Below are 20916 nucleotides of genomic sequence, written 5' to 3'. Positions count from 1 at the left end.
CCTTTCCGGAGAGACCTTTCTGACTCACCTCTTGGAGTTCCAGCTGGTACTGCTCTGCTGACTCCTGAGTCCCAGGAACACTTGTGGGTGTTTATGGAATGGATTCCAGGAAGGAAAAGAGGCTGTAGGTAAATATGCAGAAGGAGCTAGGGGTACAAAAGCTTATAGAGAAGGAGACCGCTTTGGAGGGAGTTTCATCAATGTTCAAATCCTTCTGCAGAGAGGTCCATGGTCTGTGCCACCAGGTGATCTGCCTATCCTTTCCTACATCATTTGTGGTTTTTGTTTTGTTTTTTTTTTTCCCCAGAAATCACAATGGTAAACTTGCTATCTTATCTGGGATGAGAGAGACATAAGGAAGATATTGGACATCTTCAAATTTAGTGGTTCTAGCTTGATCCCACTTAGCAGTGCTAGAATCATATTTTCCAGTTAACCATTAGGTGACTCAACATGGATTTGTCATTGGTGTTAAGAAGTCAATTGGTCTAAACTTAAAATATTTACCAGTGTCAGGGAACCAGGAAGCAGATGGCATACTCCAATTAGAATAAACTGCAAGTTACCTGAAATTGGATGACTCTTAAGAATGCTTGATTTAGGTAGTCTTTATACAGGTGTGGATAGTTGAAAAACCTCAAGGCAGAGAGTCCAGTAACTCAGGTCTGACAACAACTGAGCTGTTAACATCACTAAGCCTACAGGGAGAAGGACTGGAAAGGTTTATTGGAATCAAGGAAAGATGTGTATAGAAAAGGGCACACTGATAGAAACAATTAAAGGAAACAGCCAGCCTGCGGGGACATCTCAACAAGGATTTCTCCTCCATTTTCTACCATTTCTCACTATAGACTGAACCAAATGGAAGCCTAGGACAAAGGAGCCTATATTGCATATACGTCAGCCTCCTAGGGGTGTGTGAGAGGTGGGGGAAGATTGAAACAGACCCTGAAATAACTAGCATATTGCCCTTTCCCATTCCACGTTCCACTTGTATGAGCCAGTTTTCTAACTGGCACCATGCTTTACCTAATGGCACAAAAGTATATTCAACACTCATTCCTACCATGAACCTTACAATCTCAACTCACACAAGTATCTGACCCCAAGTCTCCACTGATTCTAAATTATGAGATTTATGCAGTGCCTTCCATTCTCTCACATCAAGGCTAAGTTTTCTCTTCACATCACTCTACTATCACTGCAGCCTGTTCACTTCTTTATAGCATCTATCACTTTCAAAAATCACCTTGTTTACTTTGTTTATCAAATTTCCCAGAAGACTGTGCTCAGGATTATGTCTCCAGTTCCTAGTACAGTGACTGATACATAGTATATGCTCAGTAAGTAAGTGTTGAAGGAATAACTTAGTGCAATAAATTAGTGTCTCCAATACGTGTTAGCTATTTTAGTACATTTTTAAGCAGTCTCTTCAACATCAGTTTTAATCCTCTCTAGTCCACCATTTCTATATCTGCTAGCATAACGTTTTTTATTCAAAAATCTTTTAAAAATTATTTTGCAGCACTTTGTAGCATTCCAACTGAAGCATCTCTGTCACTGTACACTTAGTTATTGAGCATACACTATGTGCTAAGGAATAGCAAAACAAAGATGAGCAAACAGACTCAGTCAAGGTGCTTACAATTTACTAAGCAAAAATAATAAATGAAGCCATGGCAGTGAAGTAAGTGTAGCAGTCTAAGTTGGGTGAGCACCGGGTGCTGGGAAGCATTGAACAAGGATCCTTGACCTACAGGGAAGGATAAGTTAGGAAAGGCTTCCCAGGGGACTGAAGAGTGAAAGACAATGAAGATGGGGACCGTGTCCTGAGAGGCCCACACTCTACATTTATAGTGTCACTTTAGCCTGGTATCTTAGTGTCTTAGTCCTGATGTTTACTAGCTGTATGTCCTTCTCAATTTGGACTCTGCTCTAGAGACAGGTGGCTATTCAGTGTGCCCTCAATTCTTCATGCTGATTCCCCCTTCTGAGATTCTGCCTACTTATTCTTGTTCTAAGAAACAAGATTGTGTTTCCTAGGGAAGCCATCCCTTTCACAGTCTGTTCACCCCTTCTCTGCTCAACACAAGTATGTTTCTAGAAGCAACTTGACTTCTTTTCTGAGTTTTCCATAGAACAGTGTGTGTATTCCCAGACATTACCACACCTAAATTAAATGGCAGTGACTGGGAGATGGAAATCCCTGCATTCTCTTTCCTTTAATACTCTGCATAGCCACTAGAATGTACAGAACTTCTTGAGAGCCATCTGTGACTCATCAAATCATTCTTTCCTGTTTTAAAAGATAAACGATGCCTTCTCAATTACTTTGAGTAAACATAGCCAAATGTTAACTTCAAATTTAATTCAATGTAGACTGTTTAATCTGAAGTGTAGTGAATAGCATAGAAATGAGACCAAATGAGCAGAAACCATTTAAATTTTAATTGTAAATATGCCACAGTTATAATATCTTCTGGTTATTGGATATTTGTGCTTCTGTGCCACTATAGATAATGCAACCTCATGGTTATTCTGAGTAACATGCACCAGTATAATTGCAGATGATTGAAAACAAGTATTAAAATTCTAACTAATAAACATATTTTCTAGTAATTTTCTAATCACAGTTATACTCTGATGTCAAACCAGGCTAAAAGTCACAGTATAGGAATATTATAGAAAGTAGCAATGATGGTGTTACTTTATTATTGCAGAAGTTAGCCTAGAAAGATTTAATTCACTATTTAAATTTAATTATCTATCATAATTGAAGTACACATTGACTTTCTTTAAGCCAGTGTCGTTGTTTTACATTTTATAAGAGTAAAATGTAGATATCAAGCTCAAGAAGTAAAAGTCAACAGTATTCAAATTACAAAATTCAAACATGTCACTTCCAATTTTTTAACATTTTTATTTAATCAGATATATGTAGGAAGTCAAAGTCAATGCTAATACGCTAGCGAAGGATTTCAAAATTGTTCAAAATATACAAATAACACAGAAACTGGATATATGTATTAACATTTTCTTTTTGGCAAGTTAATGGGAACTTATGTAATTGATCAAAAAATCTGCTAACAATATCATATTAGTATGTGACTAATTAATATGAGTTTATATTAATCATAAAGCAAATTATGCAAAATGTGACTTGGGATAACATTTTTTGCCTTCAAGGGTAACTTTATTTCTATTCCAGTGTTGTAAAAGATACCTCTGTATATTTTTTCTTGAGTATTAAGAAAAAAGTAACATCACCATACCATATTATACTTAATAAACCAATATTAAAAATTAAAACCAATATTTTCATTTTAAGAAACCAATGATCTCAATAAACCAAAATATTTTAAATTAATGTTTTATCATTTGCCTTCTCGATGATAGATGGAGTAGTGTGTTGCTCAGCTGCTGGACTTGCTTTAAAGAAACTGATTGTTGGCTGGGCTCAGTTGCTCATGCCTGTAATCCCAGCACTTCGGGAGGCTGAGATGGGCAGATTACCGGATGTCAGGAGTTCAAGGCCAGCCTGGCCAATATAGCAAAATGCCATTTTTACTAAATATACAAAAAAATTAGCTGGGCATAGTGGCTGGCACTTGTAATCTTAGCTACTCCGGAAGCTGAGGCAGGAGAATTTCTTGAACCAGGGAGGCAGAGGTTGCAGTGAGCCGAGATCACACCACTGCACTCCAGCCTGGGCAACAAGGGTGAAACTCCCCACAACCAAAAACATAAAAGAAAAAGAAAATGATTGTTATGGGTCCATGACTCCTAATGAATTAGAGTTCTCCAGGTATTTGGATCGGTGAAGGATCTCTTGTTTTATTTGATATCTTGGAAGTTCTGTATAAAAGTAAAAGTAAAAGTTAACAACATGCCATGTTAAGGATTTCACAAATGTGCTTGTGTGTGTGTGTTTGCTGGAGTCTGCACCTGGAGGAAAAAATTAATTAAGTTCCAGAATGTAAAGTCCTGATAGTAAAATATTATATGATCTTTCTAAGGAGCATCACATTTCTAACTATGATGTCCAAGTTATCATTTTTTTAAAAGTCTTTTTTTCACAAATATTTAAAATTTTAGTTGTTTCTCTGCAAACTTCTTTGAAGGCTTATTGCTGTTTTAATATAGCATGAGATGAAACAAATGCAAGTATCTTATTCTTTACAGAAAATAGGTATTCACACAGATTAGGCCTGACTGTCAGGTGAGCGTACAATGTCTGAAATAGCAACCATCTTTCTTTCATTAGGGGGCATTATTGTCCAGGTGTGGGCAACACAGGTTTTGTTGCCAATAATGCTTGTGTTTCAGTTTGTACCTTTTATAATGACTTTAACTTTGGTCTCTTTTACCTTAGGTCTGGAGTTTTCAGATTACACAGTATGGTAAATTTTAAATTATAAGGAAATAAATTGTAACTAAATACAAATATATTTAATTGTACAAATAATTTGCTTTAAAATACACATTAGAATAAATTCAAAATATTTATCCATAATAATGCCCCCAATGCCATCTAAAAAAGGAATATGTCTCCTAAGCAGGTGAGAAAGGAGATGAAGCTACAATGAATACATAGGGAATTATGAGTAGTCAGTCTATACCTTGTTTATTTGTAGCATAACTGTAATATGTAAAAACCAATGGGATATGGAACAGGTGTAAACTTTACACATTCTGTATGTAGTTAAGAAGTAAAGATTGAGAAGCATTAAATGAAGATTTTTTGCTAGGCCAGAAAACTTTCCATATTTCTTTGAAACAATGTTTGCCCTGGAATATCTAGGCAGGCATACTAACTAAACAGTGTTCTCAAGGACTTGAATTCCAAATGCTATTTTTCTCTCTTAGCAATTGTCTCCAATTATTTGGCTTTCAAACCATAACTTAGAACCCATGAAATATCTTCTCATACAAATATGCCTCTTAAGGCCTTGGAAAAAAGGTGTGTTTTGGTACTGGTTTCAATTAACATGAAATTAAATGCTTAGAGAGGTTGGATCCAAACAGTGGATACATTTTGTTTAGCTGGCACTGCATTTAAAAATAGATAAATTAGGATTTTTGTATGTACCTGACCTCTTAGTATCACCATACAACTTCTCATGTCAGTCTTTTATTTGCCTGATTGTCAAGGACTTTTTAAGTCTGAGATCTCTGGAGGAGCGAGATATGTTTACATGTATTGTATAGTTGACTGAATTAATCTTTCTGGGTGTCAAATGTCATGAGGTAAATCTCCAATGAATACTTCTGTTCCTCTGAAGACCCAGTCTTACTGATAGAATATAGTTTGTGTATGTACTTTCATGTATATATGGCCTGATACACACTTATGTATATTTCTTCATTAATATGTATGCTACTCAAATTTTATAGACATGTTCCCATATGTATAAAGAATAAGCAAATGGACATGATTGATCTTTAAATATGAGGTTTTTGTTTTTTTAATTAAAGACATGTCCACACTCCTTTGTGTATAGTTGTAAATGCCAAATAAGTGGAAAAATTTTAAACCCTAGACATTTAGAAATCTAGAGGTTGATGTATATCTCATCTCAATGTCTCACATGCCTGCTGGAGCATTACAACATTCCAGCAATAAAAGCAGCCAAGATTTGGAGAATAAATTAACGTCAGGCAACAGTAATATCTTTCTAATGCACTCTGTGCAGCCTTATTAAATCTCTTTCAATAATTGCCTATTAAAAACAAATAAAATGTATTAACATATAAGAAATTCGAGTAAAGAATACATCTTTGGGTAAATATAAACTCTATACAGTAAACAACAGGTCAGTTATGTGAGCCTATCAATCATGCAAATAATTTGGATAATGAATGCAGCAAAGTCCAATTTGAATTTGGTAGGGAAGCCAAGGGGAAAGACTGATAAGAGATTAATTGGAGGGAACATACAATGCATATGTGCTTATTAAATGCAACATAAAAAAATCTCCTATGATCACATTTCCCTTATGTATGAAGACTGAAAGTAACGTTTCCATGGACCTATGCCACATAAAACTTGATTTAGTATGTCTTAACAGAGAAGATTTCATTCTCAGGCTTTTTGTAAGCTCAGTCATTGTGCAACATACTTTAACACAGCTAAGTGACTCCCTTTCAGCCCTTTCCTCCTGATTTATATTGTTACCTAAGCTTGACCATAACCAAGAGAAGGACTCCACAGGTGACTGTCATGCACATGGCAGCATAGATTACTTCTCCTAATAAAACAAACAAACAAACAAACAAAAAAGATTAAGAAAAAAATAAGCACTGGATTTTTACTGTAAATAAATAATATAAATATGATAAAGGACCAATTTTTAACTGACCATTGAAGGGGGAATGAAATCCAGTTAAAGTGATTTTCTTTGCATGTTTTCTTGTATACAGTGCCATGCCTTTGACATTAGACAGGGTTGGATAATCTGAAATAAAATCATTAAAATGAGATGAAAGCATTTACATATCATACATTATTTTCATTGTATGGGTTACAATTTGCTTCATCTTATAAGGCAGCAATTTATTTCTATTACATTATTTTAATTTGTTAGATTTGAATAAAACTAGAAACAATGTTCTTAAATTTTAATAGCTTGTTTTTCCCTTTTAATCAGATAATTTTCCTTTTGACTTTTTTTTAAAAAACGAAGATTAGTACAATGCCTATATTTTATAATGTAACTCATTGTATCTTATATACAGATGAAAAATAAAAGATAGTAAGTTTAGACCATCCTTTGGGAAATTGAAAAATATCCTTTCGTTATGAGAGTGATTGTTTTAATGTGTTTTTAAGAATATTTCATTTTCCTCAGACTTACTATGTATATAAATTCCCATAAAAGATAGTCCCTAAACCAGTCTCTCCATGTAGCTCTACACTCAGATACTGGAATACCTAGTTTGCTTCTTTCCCCTGTTCTGTCTCCTTTTCTTTTTCTCTCCATTAGCTAAACTGTCAGTTTCTCCTGTTACCTATTTCTGCCTCCCTTCAGAGCATTCCTGCCCATTCTGAGGCGCTAGTCTTCTTGGCCATGTTTCTGAGAAATACAGTCCAACCAGTTTTCAATAGCCTCACAACTCTAGAAATCATACTTGAGTAGCTAGGTCATAAAAAGAAATCCTTCCCCTACGGGCAGTCTTTTCTCTGGCTTTTCTACTTTAAAGACAGAAAGATGCAATTGTTAAAATTAACTGACAGATCTCTTTTAGGTGATTTTTTATTGATAACTTCAAAGTGAAATCACTGCTAGTTTTGACTTAATTGGACTCAAATATGAATTCAAACATACCAACAGTTTAGTAACCAATTTATGTAATGAACATTAAAGTTGGTGTTGAGCCAGTAAGAAAAATGAGATAAAGCTTCCACTTTAGAGAGATTTTGCTGTCTTCTGTTACAGATGTTTGATGCAGTTTTGAGACCTGACTCTGAGTAGACAGTTGTTTTATAAAAGTGAATGTATCAAACAGTAGGGTTTTACATCAAGTGAAAACTGGTGACAACAGTTTCTGAGCAGGAAGGGAGATAAGAAAATCAACAGTCATGCATTGCTTAATGTGGGGATACGTGCTGAGGAATGCATGCTTAGGCAATTTTGTCCTTGTGTGAACATCACAGAGTATACTTACACAAACCTGGATGATATAGGCTACCACAGGCCTCAGCTATATAATATGGTCTTTGCTCTTAGACTGCAAACATGTACAGTGTGTGTTATTGGACTAAATACTGTAGGCAACTTTAATGCAATGGTAAATATTTGTATATTTAAACATCTAAACATAGAAGAGATACTATAAAAATACGGTATTATAATCTTGTGGGACCAGTGATGTATAGTCTGTCATTGAACAAAATGTCCTTACGAGGTACATGATTGTATTACCAAATGTTCCATTCAGTTATCTCTCCACCCAGGGCTGCTGGTGTTCAGAAGACAGCTTACAAGGAGCCAAGATTTGAGCACTATGTTAACAATAATCAGTAGACAGATGGGTTGGAGATTCAGAACAGTAATAAACCTCCCACAGTGGGTCAGAGAGAAGCAGCCCAATATAAGACCAAAAATGTAACCAAGGATTTTGTCATTAGAAAACTCATTCTCAAGCAGTCTGAACTCAAATACAGTTAAGCCATTTTTTTAGTCAAATAGTTTTGGTCTCCAACTTGCATATTGGATTATCATCTATTTAAGAAGCCTCTACCATGGATGATCCCTACAATACCAGCACTTTGGAAGGCTAAGGTAGGAAGATCACTTGAGCCCAGGAGTTTGAGGCCAGACTGGCCAACATAGCAAGATCCCATCTCTAAAACATTTTAAGATTAGCTGGGCAAAGTGGTGCACACCTGTAGTCCTAACTTCTCTGGAGGCTGAGGTGTGAGGATCACTTGAACCCAGGAGTGGGCAAGCTACTATACAGTCCAGCCTGGGTGAAAAAGCAAGACCCTGACTCTAGAAAAAAAAAAGGCATTTCTTCTTAGAATGAAAAATAAACCACCGCATATTCTCACTCATAGGCGGGTGATGAAAAATGAGAACACATGGACACAGAAAGGGGAGTACTAAACACTGGGGTCTATTGGGGGGAAAAGGGGAGGGCCAGTGGGAGGGGGCGGTGGGGAGGGATAGCCTGGGGAGAAATACCAAATGTGGGTGAAAGGGAGAAGGAAAGCAAAGCACATTGCCATGTGTGTACCTATGCAACTGTCTTGCATGCTCTGCTCATGTACCCCAAAACCTAAAATCCAATAAAAAATTTAAAAAAAAATTTTAAGTGCCATATTCATATAATAAAATATGTTAAACAAAAATCAAGAAATAGGAAAAAAAAAAAAAAGAATGTAAACGTCACTTTGGGAAGCTGAGGCAGATGAATCATGAGGTCAAGAGATTGAGACCATCCTGAGCAACATGGTGAAAGCCCGTCTCTACTGCAAATACAAAAATTAGCCAGGCATTGTGGTGCATGCCTGTAATCCCAGCTACTCTGGAGGCTGAGGCAGGACAACTGTCTTGAACCCGGGAGGCGGAGGTTGCAGTGAGCCCAGATCGCACCAGTGCACTCCAGCCTGGCAGCACAGTGAGACTCCATCTCTAAAGGTAGAGCTTGTGAATTATTTTTACTTTTGTGACTGTAAAATAATTTTTTATTCACCATAAAGTTGAAATTAAAAAATTGAGAAATTTTAAATAATACTTTTTAAATAAGAGGTCCTTTAAAAATTAATTTTATCACATTGATTATATGGACTTTTAGCAAAACAAATAATCACAATAAAATTATATATTTAAATCAATTCAGAATATGAAGAATCAACAGTTTTACTTTTTTTAAGTCCTATGGCCTTTAAAAAAAAAAAAGTTGTGGCTAGATTTATAGCCTAAATATATATTAGATGATTATTTAAATGATACTACAGCTTTTCATTATGAAATTCTATCCCTAAGTACATTTAGTCTGGTTGGGTGTCACAGTTCATCTTTGCAAAATAAAAAAATTATTATTTGAAAAAAAAATAGTTCTTTTTAAAAGATATATAACTGCCTTAAGTGATTGTTAAACATTCACCTAGCACAGTTTAGAAAGAATCATCTCATTTACTAAATTCCTCTCACATGGAACTCATTAACAATGTTATAGTAGATCAGTGACAGAAATGTTAGCTAATGATCCCAGTGAAAATTTAAATGTGTCTAGCAATCACTCCACAATCTTAAATATTGCACCCTAGGAGGATACCGAATATCAGTGAGAGAGATTAATGTTACTGAGGGTTTCTTGGCTACTGAGGCCCACTGGGGTTCCTTTCCTGCCTTTTATAAATAGTGAGGTTTACAGCATTTTATAACCATGAAATTAAAGTCGGCAAAGTTGATAACTAACCTCAGTCCTACACCATCTGCTATATTTATAGATAAACACTGTCAGTGACTTGTTTATCTTAACTTGTACCCTGGAGAAATTAAACACGATTATGAACTATATTGTAAAATCCCTGCACATTTCATGGGAAATCAAGATTAAATTAAATCTTGCATTAGGAACAAATTTAGATAGTATTCTCCTCAAATGAGCTATGGAGAGGTGAGCATTCGTATTTTTTTTTTTTTTTTCAAAATCCTGTGCAATAGTAGTTGAGAGTTCATGGAGACTGAAACGCTGCTTGTATAATTGATATGAAAAGGTAAAAGCATTGTAAAAGTTATGGTAGATCAGAGACAAAGCAGTGATTTAGAAATAAATGTCAGAATACTTGAGATAAAATTTGAAATAGAGATTAAACATATCACCAACTGCAAATTTACAGACCTTCATTTCATTTTAATTAAAACATAATTTAGAAGAGTCAGCCTAGGGGGAAAATGCCTGTATCTAGAATGAGTTAAATGGGAAAAAAACTAAGTTCACAAAATTGATCAGTAATTTTTACTTAGAATTATAAAATACACAAGCACTAGGCGAGCTTCTAATAAATAAGATGAATGAAAATAGTTTGTACTGTAATTTATAAATTTCAAAATTTTATATTTCACATGTGGAGATTTTCAATGTATGGAATATTTTTACCGAAAAAATATATGTAAGTGACAGTACCATTGTAGATAGGTTTTGATGCCTTCATTTGACATTGAGTAACTCACTAACGACTACCCTTTGGAAAATGTTACCGGGCTGGCTTACATATATACATTTTTTTCATAGGCTGATTGAAAACAATGAAGGCAAGAGAGTTAGGAAAAATAAAAGAGATACCTTTTGGAGAGTCTTCATAGTCATTTGGAACAATGAGATAATCCAGAAAGTTTTATAAATTACTGAATTTTGAAATGGAAAAGAAATGTATAATTGCATTGTCTCTTCCCTGCACACATATTTGCAAATCTACATGAGAAAGCTCAATATAATGTATGAAATGTGTTGTTAATTATCCTTACAAAGTAAGCTTTTTGTGAATTGATACTATGTCTGTCTAATGTACAATATAATAAGGCTATCACAATACTGTGCTCATGCAATTATCTAGGAGGCCAAAAAGTGTATATTTGCAACATTCACATTTGAAATAGCACATCTGTCACCGTGTAGTGTATGATTGTTTATGTTTAGTTTTTTCTTATCTTTAACTGGCATTAGTCAAGTGTCTTCACATAACTTGGATATTTTTCACCATTTCTTAAAATGTAAATTTAGTCTCCCAGCTGCAGTCCACATGGTCACCCAATTAGCAAAAATTTGTTAAGCAATTATTTTGCCTAAGGTTAATTCTTACGATCAAGTTTGTTTACTGATGTGCAAAGAATTAATCATCTTGGCCACTGGGCTAGAGATATCTAAAATAATTAAAAACTTTTGTGAATTCTCCTGAGCCTTGGTTTTCATATATATAAAATAGTATTACCTATGTTTGCAAGATTGTTTTGAGGATTAAAATGTATTAAAATTATTATTAGGCTAAAAGCTCTTGGGGAACTCCATCAGTAAGAATGCACAATTATAAGGAAAGAAGGGAAACGAGGATAAAATATGGGATTCCCTTTTGGTTCTTTTTCTCATTTTTCTTCTTTTCCTCCTCCCCCTCCTTTTCTCTTTCCTATCTTTCTTCAAAGTATTTAGTGAGCATTGACTATTAACAGACAGTGGAGATTTTTAAAAAAAGGTCCACATGCACTTTTTCAGTATTGATGAATGTGGTGTGAAAATACACCAGATTGGATGTTTTTGCGGTCACTACCCAAAGACCATTCAAAAGCTGAAGGCTTAGAAAACATTTTGTTACCTCTAGTTCTCCTTCCTTTCTCATTAGTACATTTTCAAGCCATCTTGAAATGATCTCATACTACTGCATTAAACTGTCAATATGACAATTACCTTTTTCCTTTTGTGACTATCTTTCAATAGCCAAATGTCTTGAAGGAGTTGTCTCGATATTTGTCTCTATTCCTCAACCCATTTCACTTTACAACCCTTCCAAACAGGTTTTTTGCTTCACTATTCCACTGAAATTATTCTTTCAAGATCAGTTAAGGCCTACCTGGCTATTTCAAATATTCGTCTTCATTGGCTTATCCTGCTGTCTTCAACTTCAAAAGTTTTGAGTTCAGCCCTGGCCTTTCCTTTTAATAATATTCAGTCCTGCCCCTCCCCTTTAGTAAGAAGAAACCTAATAATCTCACTGAGTGATGTCAATTTTCCAATGATTTTAAGTGAACTACAGATTCATATTCAACTACCTTCTTGATATTTTTGCTTGTATATCTTATAATCATCTTAAATTTAACAAGTTGTAAACTAAATTTAGGTTTCCTCTTACTATACTAACTTCTCTCACTGTGTTTCTTTCTCATCTCAGTAAATGATACAGCCCATCCACATCATTCCAATAATCTGGAAATTATCCTAGATTTTTTCTTCTTCTTTCAATCGCATATCCTGTTAGCCAATTTGTCTTGTTATCTTTATGTAAATAGATATCTTTATTCTTCCTCATTGCAAACTCCACTGAACTAGCTAAAGTGATCCTTATATTCCAACAGAGGTGCTTCAACAAATATCCCCAATAATCTCAGTGTTTTTTTCTGTTTTCACTTCTGCCTGCCTCCAGTGAAAGCAATCAGGGTGATCTCTTAAACATCCAAATGAAATCATTTATATCCCCTACTTCAGATTTTCAAATGGCCTCTCACTGAACTCAAATAAAAACCTAATGCCTCTACCATGTCTAGAAAGTCTTACATGATCTAAGCTCTAGAAATCTCCTTGTTACGTTAAATCTTGTCTTTGCCCATTTCATTCCAGCCACCAAAAGGCTTCCTTCCTCCCTCCTTCCCTCCTGCCCCTCCTTCGTCTTTCTCTTACTTCCTTTTAGTTTACCAAGCATATTAAGTATTTTCTTTACTGCTGGAGCACTTACCCCTTATTATTACCTCTTTCTAAAGCAAACTCCTTCTCTTTCTTCAGGTTCTGCCTAAAGACCACCTCCTGGAAAAGATTTTCCCAGGCCATTTTACTAGAGTAGAACCCTCTGTAATCTTCTGTTTTCAAGGGGACACAGTAAATTCCACATTTTTTTTAGAAAAGGCAGAGTTTTTATGCTCCATAAAACACTAGTTCTGCAAAATACTTTTATGGGTTAGGCAATCAAAAGAACCCAGAAGTAAATGAGTTTAGAAAATTCTGGGTTAGACATAATATATGAATTTTTGCTGCAAGTGTTTTTCAGTTTTTTTAACATAATACTGTTGTATAAATTACCTAAATTCACTTTCTCCAGGGGATATATTTTAGAGTCCAAGAAAACAAATTAGAAAACATGGATGTATGTGATTAAATGGCAAGGATTTATAAAATTTGTGCAGGCATAAGATGTTCATTGAGGATCTTTATTTTTGCTTAGTCAATAAAAGGCAAGAGAATGCCATGCTGAAAATAGTGTGTTGATAAATTTAAGTACTAATTTATAATCTTTACCTCTACTGCATACACATATACAACTGCCAAGCACCACAATTTCTCTTCGTCTCTATTTCTGGAAGCCAAGCAAATTTTTCTTTTTCTTTTTTAGTTACTTATGTTATTCTATTGTTAAAAAATTTTTAAGTTCAAGGGTACATGTATAGATTTGTTACATAGGTGAACTTGTGTCATGGAGATTTGTTGTGCAGATTATTTTATCACCCAGGTATTAAACCTAGTACCCATTAGTTATTTTTCAAACCTTTTCTTCTTCCCACCCTCCACCCTCCCGTAGGCCCCAGATGTGTTGTTTCCCTCTATGTGTCCATGTGTATTCAAGCAAATTTTTCACCCTGTGGTTTGAAAGATGCTTGACTTTTCAAACGCTACTCCTATTGTTCCTTAGAGAGCTCAATGTTATGCAACATCAATCCCTTTTGCTGCCAGTTAATCTGACGTTCTTCAATTTCTCAACATGACTCCATGAGATATGGAGAATTTAGAATCTGCTGTCTATTCAGGAGACCCATTACAGCAGAACCAGAACTGAATTCATGGATCATTTATTCCAGTTACCTGTAAATGTCCACAGAACCATGTGATAGTTTTTGGCACCGCATTTGGACCCAAGTAAAGATTTCCTATGTAAATAATTACTTCCTACTTCAAAGCTAGCATAATGACAATCAATATGGGGAAATATTCATAAAACGATATATGAACTTGCTGTCATAAAGTTCTTGATCTAGTTTCCAGTAAGGAGAAAAATGAATAAAGCAAGTTTGAATTGATAAGCGGCAACCAGGTAAATGGTACATTTTGAGACCTTGTAAGAAATAAGAATAATTTGCACTCTGGGTGCCTTTGGAAATCAGATGAAGGAGTTTAGATGAGGGAAGGATGAAAGTAGGAAGAAATGAGAGCAATGAATATCTTCTATACACAAAAGTGACCAAGGCAGAGTTTAAGAATTAGTCTAGTCATGATATATAGGATGTTTGAGTGAGTGAAATCTAACTAGAAAGCTACAGCAGAAATATAGACACAGAAGACAAAAACTAAAAATAGGCAACAGAAGCTGGAATCGAGAAGAGAGAAAGTGCAGGTTATATTTAAAACAAAGAGATTTTCATTGGAAAGCAAAATGATGCAGAGCATAGTAGCAGAAGTGTTAACATTGATATGAATGAAAAACCAGCTCTACTTCACCCCCACTCAGTCATTTTCGGCAAGTTATTGAGATTTTTCCCTCATGTTTTTATCTTTTTTATTGAGATAAGATACCATCTCATGCCAGTTAGAATGGCGATGTTAAAAAATCTGGAGACAACAGATACTGGAGAGGATGTGGAGAAATGGAAACATTTTTACACTGTTGGTGGGAGTGTCAATTAGTTCAACCATTGTGGAAGATAGTGTGGCAATTACTCAAGGATCTAGAAACAGAAATTCCATTTGATCCAGCAATCCCATTACTGGGTATATATCCAAAGGATTATAAATCCTTTTATTATAAAGACACATGCACACATATGTTCATAGCGGCATTGTTTACAATAGCAAAGACCTGGAACCAACCCAAATACCCAGTGATGACAGACTGGACAAGGAAAATGTGGCATATACACACCATGGAATACTATGCAGCCATAAAAAATGATGAGTTTGTGTCCTTGTAGGGACATGGATGAATCTGCAAACTATAATTCTCAGCAAACTGACACAAGAACAGAAAATCAAACAGCGCATGTTCTCACTCATAGGTGGGTGTTGAACAATGAGAACACATGGACACAGGGAAGGAAGTATCACACACTGGGGTCTGTTGGTGGGGACTACGGGAGGAACAGTGGGGGGTAGGGAGGTTGGGGAGGAAAAAAAGGGGGAGAAATGCCATATATAGGTGACAGGGGGATGGAGGCAGCAAACCACATAGCTATGTATATACCTAAGCAACAATTCTGCATGATCTGAATATGTACCCCAGAATCTACAGTACATTTATATATATATAACCTTGCTTTGTTGCCCAGCTTACACAATCATACTTCACTACAACTTTGAACTCCTGGGTTCAAGCAATCCTCCTGTCTCAGCCTCCTTAGTAGCTAGGACTACATGGCCATGTCACTATGCCCTACTTACTTTTATTTTTTCTAGAGACAGGGCCTTGCTGTTATTGCCCAGACTGGCCTCAAACTCCTGGTCTCAAGCAATCCTCTTACCTTGGCCTCCCAAATCTCTAGGATTACATGGGTGAGCCATCATGTCTATCCCTTTGTCTTAAAATGATATAGTGCCTACCACAAAACTTATGGTTCAAAATTAAATGAAACAATAGGTGAAGAAACTTTGAAATCATGCTCAAAAAATTGTATCGTCATTAAGCATTAGACAATGTTGAGTTTTATTTGATATGCAAAAATGAAGAGCATTAAATCAAAGATTATTCCCAGGACCTTAAGATGACATGATGTTTTAGAAAATATTTGGAAAGAAAGATGAAAAAATAATAGAAGAGAGAACTAAGTCTGTCCCGTCTTTTCAACCTGGCCATGCAAATGCAGTAACAGTGGCTGTGGAATTAGAAAAAACTTGAGTACAATCCTAAATGAGTCATCCACTAGATGCACTAGTCTATAATAGTTTATTTAACCTCTGAGCCTCATGTTTCTCCTATATAGAAAGGGAATTTGAAAGGATTGTATTTTTTTTAAATAAAGATTCACTTCTCTTTTGCTGTAAAGATATATACATCCACTATCCAATGCCCTGTGAGTTGGAGCATCATTTTCTATGGGAGGTGTATATTTACTACTCCACTGATATTGGGCTTCACCTTGACTTGCTTCTGTCAAAAATGCAAGCAGAAAGAACACATATTATGTTCACGCAGACATTTAAGAGTAAACTTGTTGCTTGTTTTTATCATTTCCATAAAAATGGCATATTCCCAATAACAACTGTGCCTTCAGCTTGAGTCTAGAAATGGGAAGCAGAACCTCAGCAGTCACCCCCACAGGTACCTACATGTAGCATGACCTAGAAATCAATCTTCGCTTTTGCATGCCACTGAAATTTGGCAATTGCATGTTAGTGTATAACATAGAAAAAGCTAATTCAGGGGAGTAATATACCACAGATGAAAATTTTGACAGATTATAGGTGCTTAAAAACACTAGCTGTTTCTTTTCTCTTCTCTTATATACCTGTCAATAGACTTGCAGGTGAAAAAAAGAAGAAAAAGTGAAAAGGGTTTAAAGAAAGATGAGAAAGGAGGAAAGTGAACTTGGAGAAAGTTTAGGAGAGCCTTGAAGAATATTTCCACCTTGGAAATGGGAATGATTTCCCTTCTTTTTTGGAAAATATTAGGCAGTGAGATATGCATTAAATGCAGTCACTTCTTATTTATTATGCACTAGTGTTAATTTAAAGTCCACCATATTTTCAAAAGTATGGGACGTAACATCACTATCTCTACTGAGATTTAAATTATACCACATCAGTTAGGGCCACATTCCCTTTATTCATAAACACCTTACAGTACTGCATTACCATATGAGGTATTAGTGCCTTCTGTAAATGTGGATTTTCCAGCTGATGTATCACTTTACATATGCTCACAAATACATAATTAGAATTTGAAATAGAAATAGGCTCCTAGGAAAAATACATAACAGAGTGTAGTAAAGAATAGTGTAGCACAGTAGAAAGAGCTCAGCCTTTGACTTCAAACCATGGCTTGAGGACCTTGCTCTAAAATTTCTACTTTTGTCTTTCCTGCTTTTTCTTTTCTTTTCTTTTCTTTCTTTTTTTTTTTTTTTTTTGAGATGGAGTTTCGCTCTTGTTACCCAGGCTGGAGTGCAATGGCGTGATCTCGGCTCACCGCAACCTCCACCTCCTGGGTTCAGGCAATTCTCCTGCCTCAGCCTCCTGAGTAGCTGGGATTACAGGCACGCGCCACCATGCCCAGCTAATTTTTTGTATTTTTAGTAGAGACGGGGTTTTACCATGTTGACCAGGATGGTCTCGTTCTCTTGACCTCGTGATCCACCCGCCTCGGCCTCCCAAAGGGCTGGGATTAAAGGCTTGAGCCACCGCGCCCGGCCCTTTCCTGTTTTTTTTTTTTTCTCTTTTGTGCTCCTGTTTTCTACCCTAGGAAATTTTAGAATAATAATACTTATTGTTTTGTGGGGATTAAATGAGGTAAGACATGTAAGGTATCTTGCAGAAGGTAAACATGCAACAGGAGTTTTTTTGGTTTTTGTTTTTATTTTAGTTAGGAAATTATGTTTTGCTAGTGTAACCACTAGTAAACCATAAGTATTGCCTACGGAGCAATGAAAGAGTCTTGATGCTATTGCTCTAGGTTTTTATTTAATAGGGAAAGGGAAAGTAGAGATAAGTACTAGGCATCCATAATTTCAAAAACTTTTCTGTGCCCTTTCAATATGTGGTCAGACACATAGAGGGGAACAATACATGCTGGCTGGGATCTTTTGGAGGGTGGAGGGTGAGAGGAGAGAGAGGATCAGGAAAAATAACTAATGGGCACTAGGCTTAATACCTGAGTAATGAAATAATCTGTACAAAACCCCCACGACATATAATCTGTATAACAAACCTGCACATGTACCCCTGAACTTAACATAAAGTTTAAAAAACAATAAACAACATTAAAGATATTTATACAGTCAGGATGTAGACAACCCGTAGAGAGAGAAAAACTCATGATTTTGGAAATGAAGAAGAGAAATCAGATCATAAACAACATTATAGTGTGCTAGTAGCATTGAAGTTCATAGTTTGTGAGTGAGCTGGGGAAAGGACTGGAAGAGGGAGGGGTTGGGGAGTTCTATGTTTAACAGGTAAACTCCTTTGACAATCAGCTGGTGGAGAAGAACCAAACATGCTAAGCCAGTTTTACCAAGTGAAGAAAAAAATATTTGGATCAGTAAGAGATGTTACCACCTCAAAAGTTCCCTTTTGGCTACCTGGCAGTATTAAAATAACAAAAACAATTAAAAGGAACAATATTTCCATTTTAGGGTAGGGGTGCTGGAATGGCAGTTTGAGCCAAAGAACAGTGAGAGAGAAATTGACTGAGTCGAAGCAGTTGTGTGGAAGTGTTGGAAGTAGCTATTAGGGTTGTAGACATATGCTTAGTGTACATTTTCAATGTAATAGCTACCATATGTTCTTTCAACAAAATACCATTGTAAGGTTTAGACTATCTGTTAAACTAGAAAGAGCTAGTGAATAGAGATGCAGGGACTGAATCATGTCTGGCCTGGAAACTGAAAACATCAAGAGTAGCATCTTTCTACACAGAGCCCAGTGACATGCAGCAGTGTGTCACTAAGAATAGTCACCATGTGAGAAAACCCTACCAACAGAATTATGTGGCTTTTCTTGTTTTAGATAGCCTTCACTCCCAACTAAAGCAGACATGCAGTCAGGAACTAGTGGACTCCAGCCTTCTTTGGTAACGGAGTTGTTTTGAAAGACACTATCGTGTGTCTATAGCAAGTGTCTGGCCACCTGACTCAGGTGCCAATGCGGTAGTAGAACATCAGTCCCAGACTTATGGCAAACTTGAAATGCATTGGTGCTTGGGAAAGCTTAGTCTCTAGATTCAGTGGCAAGCAAGGGAAACCACTGCACCCTAAGGCAGAAGCTAGAACAAAGGACAGAGACAATAGGAAGCAGTATCTGTCTCAGAGGCACAAAACATTACCAAGGGTTCATATGTGCTATGCAGCAGCTTTCATCCACTCTACATTCTTCTATCTAGTTTGAAAACTAATTTGTTTGCTATGATTTGTACAAAATGCCCTAAATAAATGCTTTCCAAAGAGTAATGGGTGAGCAGAATAAAAGTTATGTTATGCTCATTTTTACAGCTTATTAACTACAAATGTGATATTAAAATATTCTTACAACTTTTAGCCTGAGAAATATTTATTGATGTTTGCAACGTTGTAAAGGATTTTCTTGGACTCATGAAAGGAACACAAGCAGATGAGATGAGAAAATCTGATACTAATGGAAGGTGAACTCTGGCATCATCAATGGATTCTTTACCAATCTCTACTCATTACTCACCTATCTCATCCAAGGAGCTTTATTTGTCTAAGTACCAAACTTTCTTTTTTCTAAGGAGTCCCTCTTTAAGATGATATCCTAGCATGTAGGTGCCAGGGCAGTAACTATTAAGTGCCCACATATGGTGTTTTATGGCAATACATCTGATGCTATTATATTGTTGTCACAAGAATACTTGGATCTTTAAACCAAGAATACACATGCTCATAATAAATGATTTTTATGACTTCACATACACAATCATGAAGCACAGAAAGTATAAAGGAAAGACTGCTTGTTTAATGCAGCTTTGGCACTAACCCTATTCCCAATTATAGGCAACAAGAGGATTGTATGAAGCCAACGAAAGTATAAGGGTGGAAAATGGAAAAGATAACACTCTGATTTCATATACTGAAGGCTGTTATCTTTCAAATTGCAACAGTATTGTTTTGTTGTTTTATTTCCCTCCATGATCTGAAATGCTCCTTTCTTCTCTAGCAATACTAATATGTGAATTGTCTCACTTATCAATGGCAACTCTTTAATCTTTATGTTTTGGCTTTGAGCAAACAACAAAGGTAATCAAATGATGCTTCATACAACATTTCATGTTGCGTGGCAGATTTTTTTCCCATCCCTTGACAACACCTATGCCTTTAAGAGATTTGGGAGAAAGGGAAGGTGGAAGACAGCTGTTCTCCTGTTGTTTCTGCTGAGGGTTTGTACACTTCAATATTTCCAGATTACAGCCCTGTGAAGCATTTACTGCAAAATAGGAAGCCTTAGCCAAATATTCAGGGTTTCAGGTCTGCACACAAAATTCAAACCAGCTGGGTTTTAATGGGAACTTTTGAGTGCAAGTAAACCTAGTGGTGAAACTAAAGCCAGCATTTTTGTCTCCACTGGAATGGGCTACATCTTTAGGAACTATTCCTCCATGTCTCTTCTCTTAAGGGGGTTTTGAATTTTGAAAGGTCCTAAGATAAAATCTTCCAGATAATTTCTTAGAGTATCTGGTTGAAATCTTAGCCAACAAAGGTGGAAGATGCAGACAGATATGATGCCTTTCTTAGTCAAATCTTGAGAGAGATGAGGGGAAGCCAGATTTCTCTCAGTAATCTAATTTTAAGTTGCCCAAATTAAAACAGATACAGATTCCCTATGTACATGTACTTACAGAAACAGAGCCAACAGACACATTCACTGAAATTCACACACATTTACAATAGTGCCTGGTCAAAATGGCAAATGATGTTTAACTTACTGGATTTGTAGATAACAAAAGTTCAACATGGTATTTTGAATGCTCCTTAGGTGAAAATTATTGTTTTCCTT

General features: G+C 35.9%; 1 protein-coding gene across 1 annotated transcript in view; it reads right to left on the bottom strand.

The window, feature by feature from the left end:
• Nucleotides 1-3165: 3165 nt before the first annotated feature.
• Nucleotides 3166-20916, bottom strand: part of GFRAL (GDNF family receptor alpha like) — a gene marked incomplete at its 5' end in the record, with an annotated part of 69407 nt that continues 51656 nt past the window's right edge. The window contains 3 exons of the mRNA XM_035297796.3: nucleotides 3166-3855; nucleotides 6176-6248; nucleotides 6360-6455. Coding sequence (XP_035153687.1) covers nucleotides 3792-3855; nucleotides 6176-6248; nucleotides 6360-6455 — 233 coding nt within the window. The remainder of the gene's footprint in view (nucleotides 3856-6175; nucleotides 6249-6359; nucleotides 6456-20916) is intronic.

Source organism: Callithrix jacchus, chromosome 4 (assembly GCF_049354715.1).
Source record: "Callithrix jacchus isolate 240 chromosome 4, calJac240_pri, whole genome shotgun sequence".
NCBI classification, from domain to species: Eukaryota; Metazoa; Chordata; class Mammalia; order Primates; family Cebidae; genus Callithrix; species Callithrix jacchus.
The sequence above is the reverse complement of the archived record's forward strand: the minus strand, read 5'-3'. Positions and strand labels throughout refer to the sequence as shown.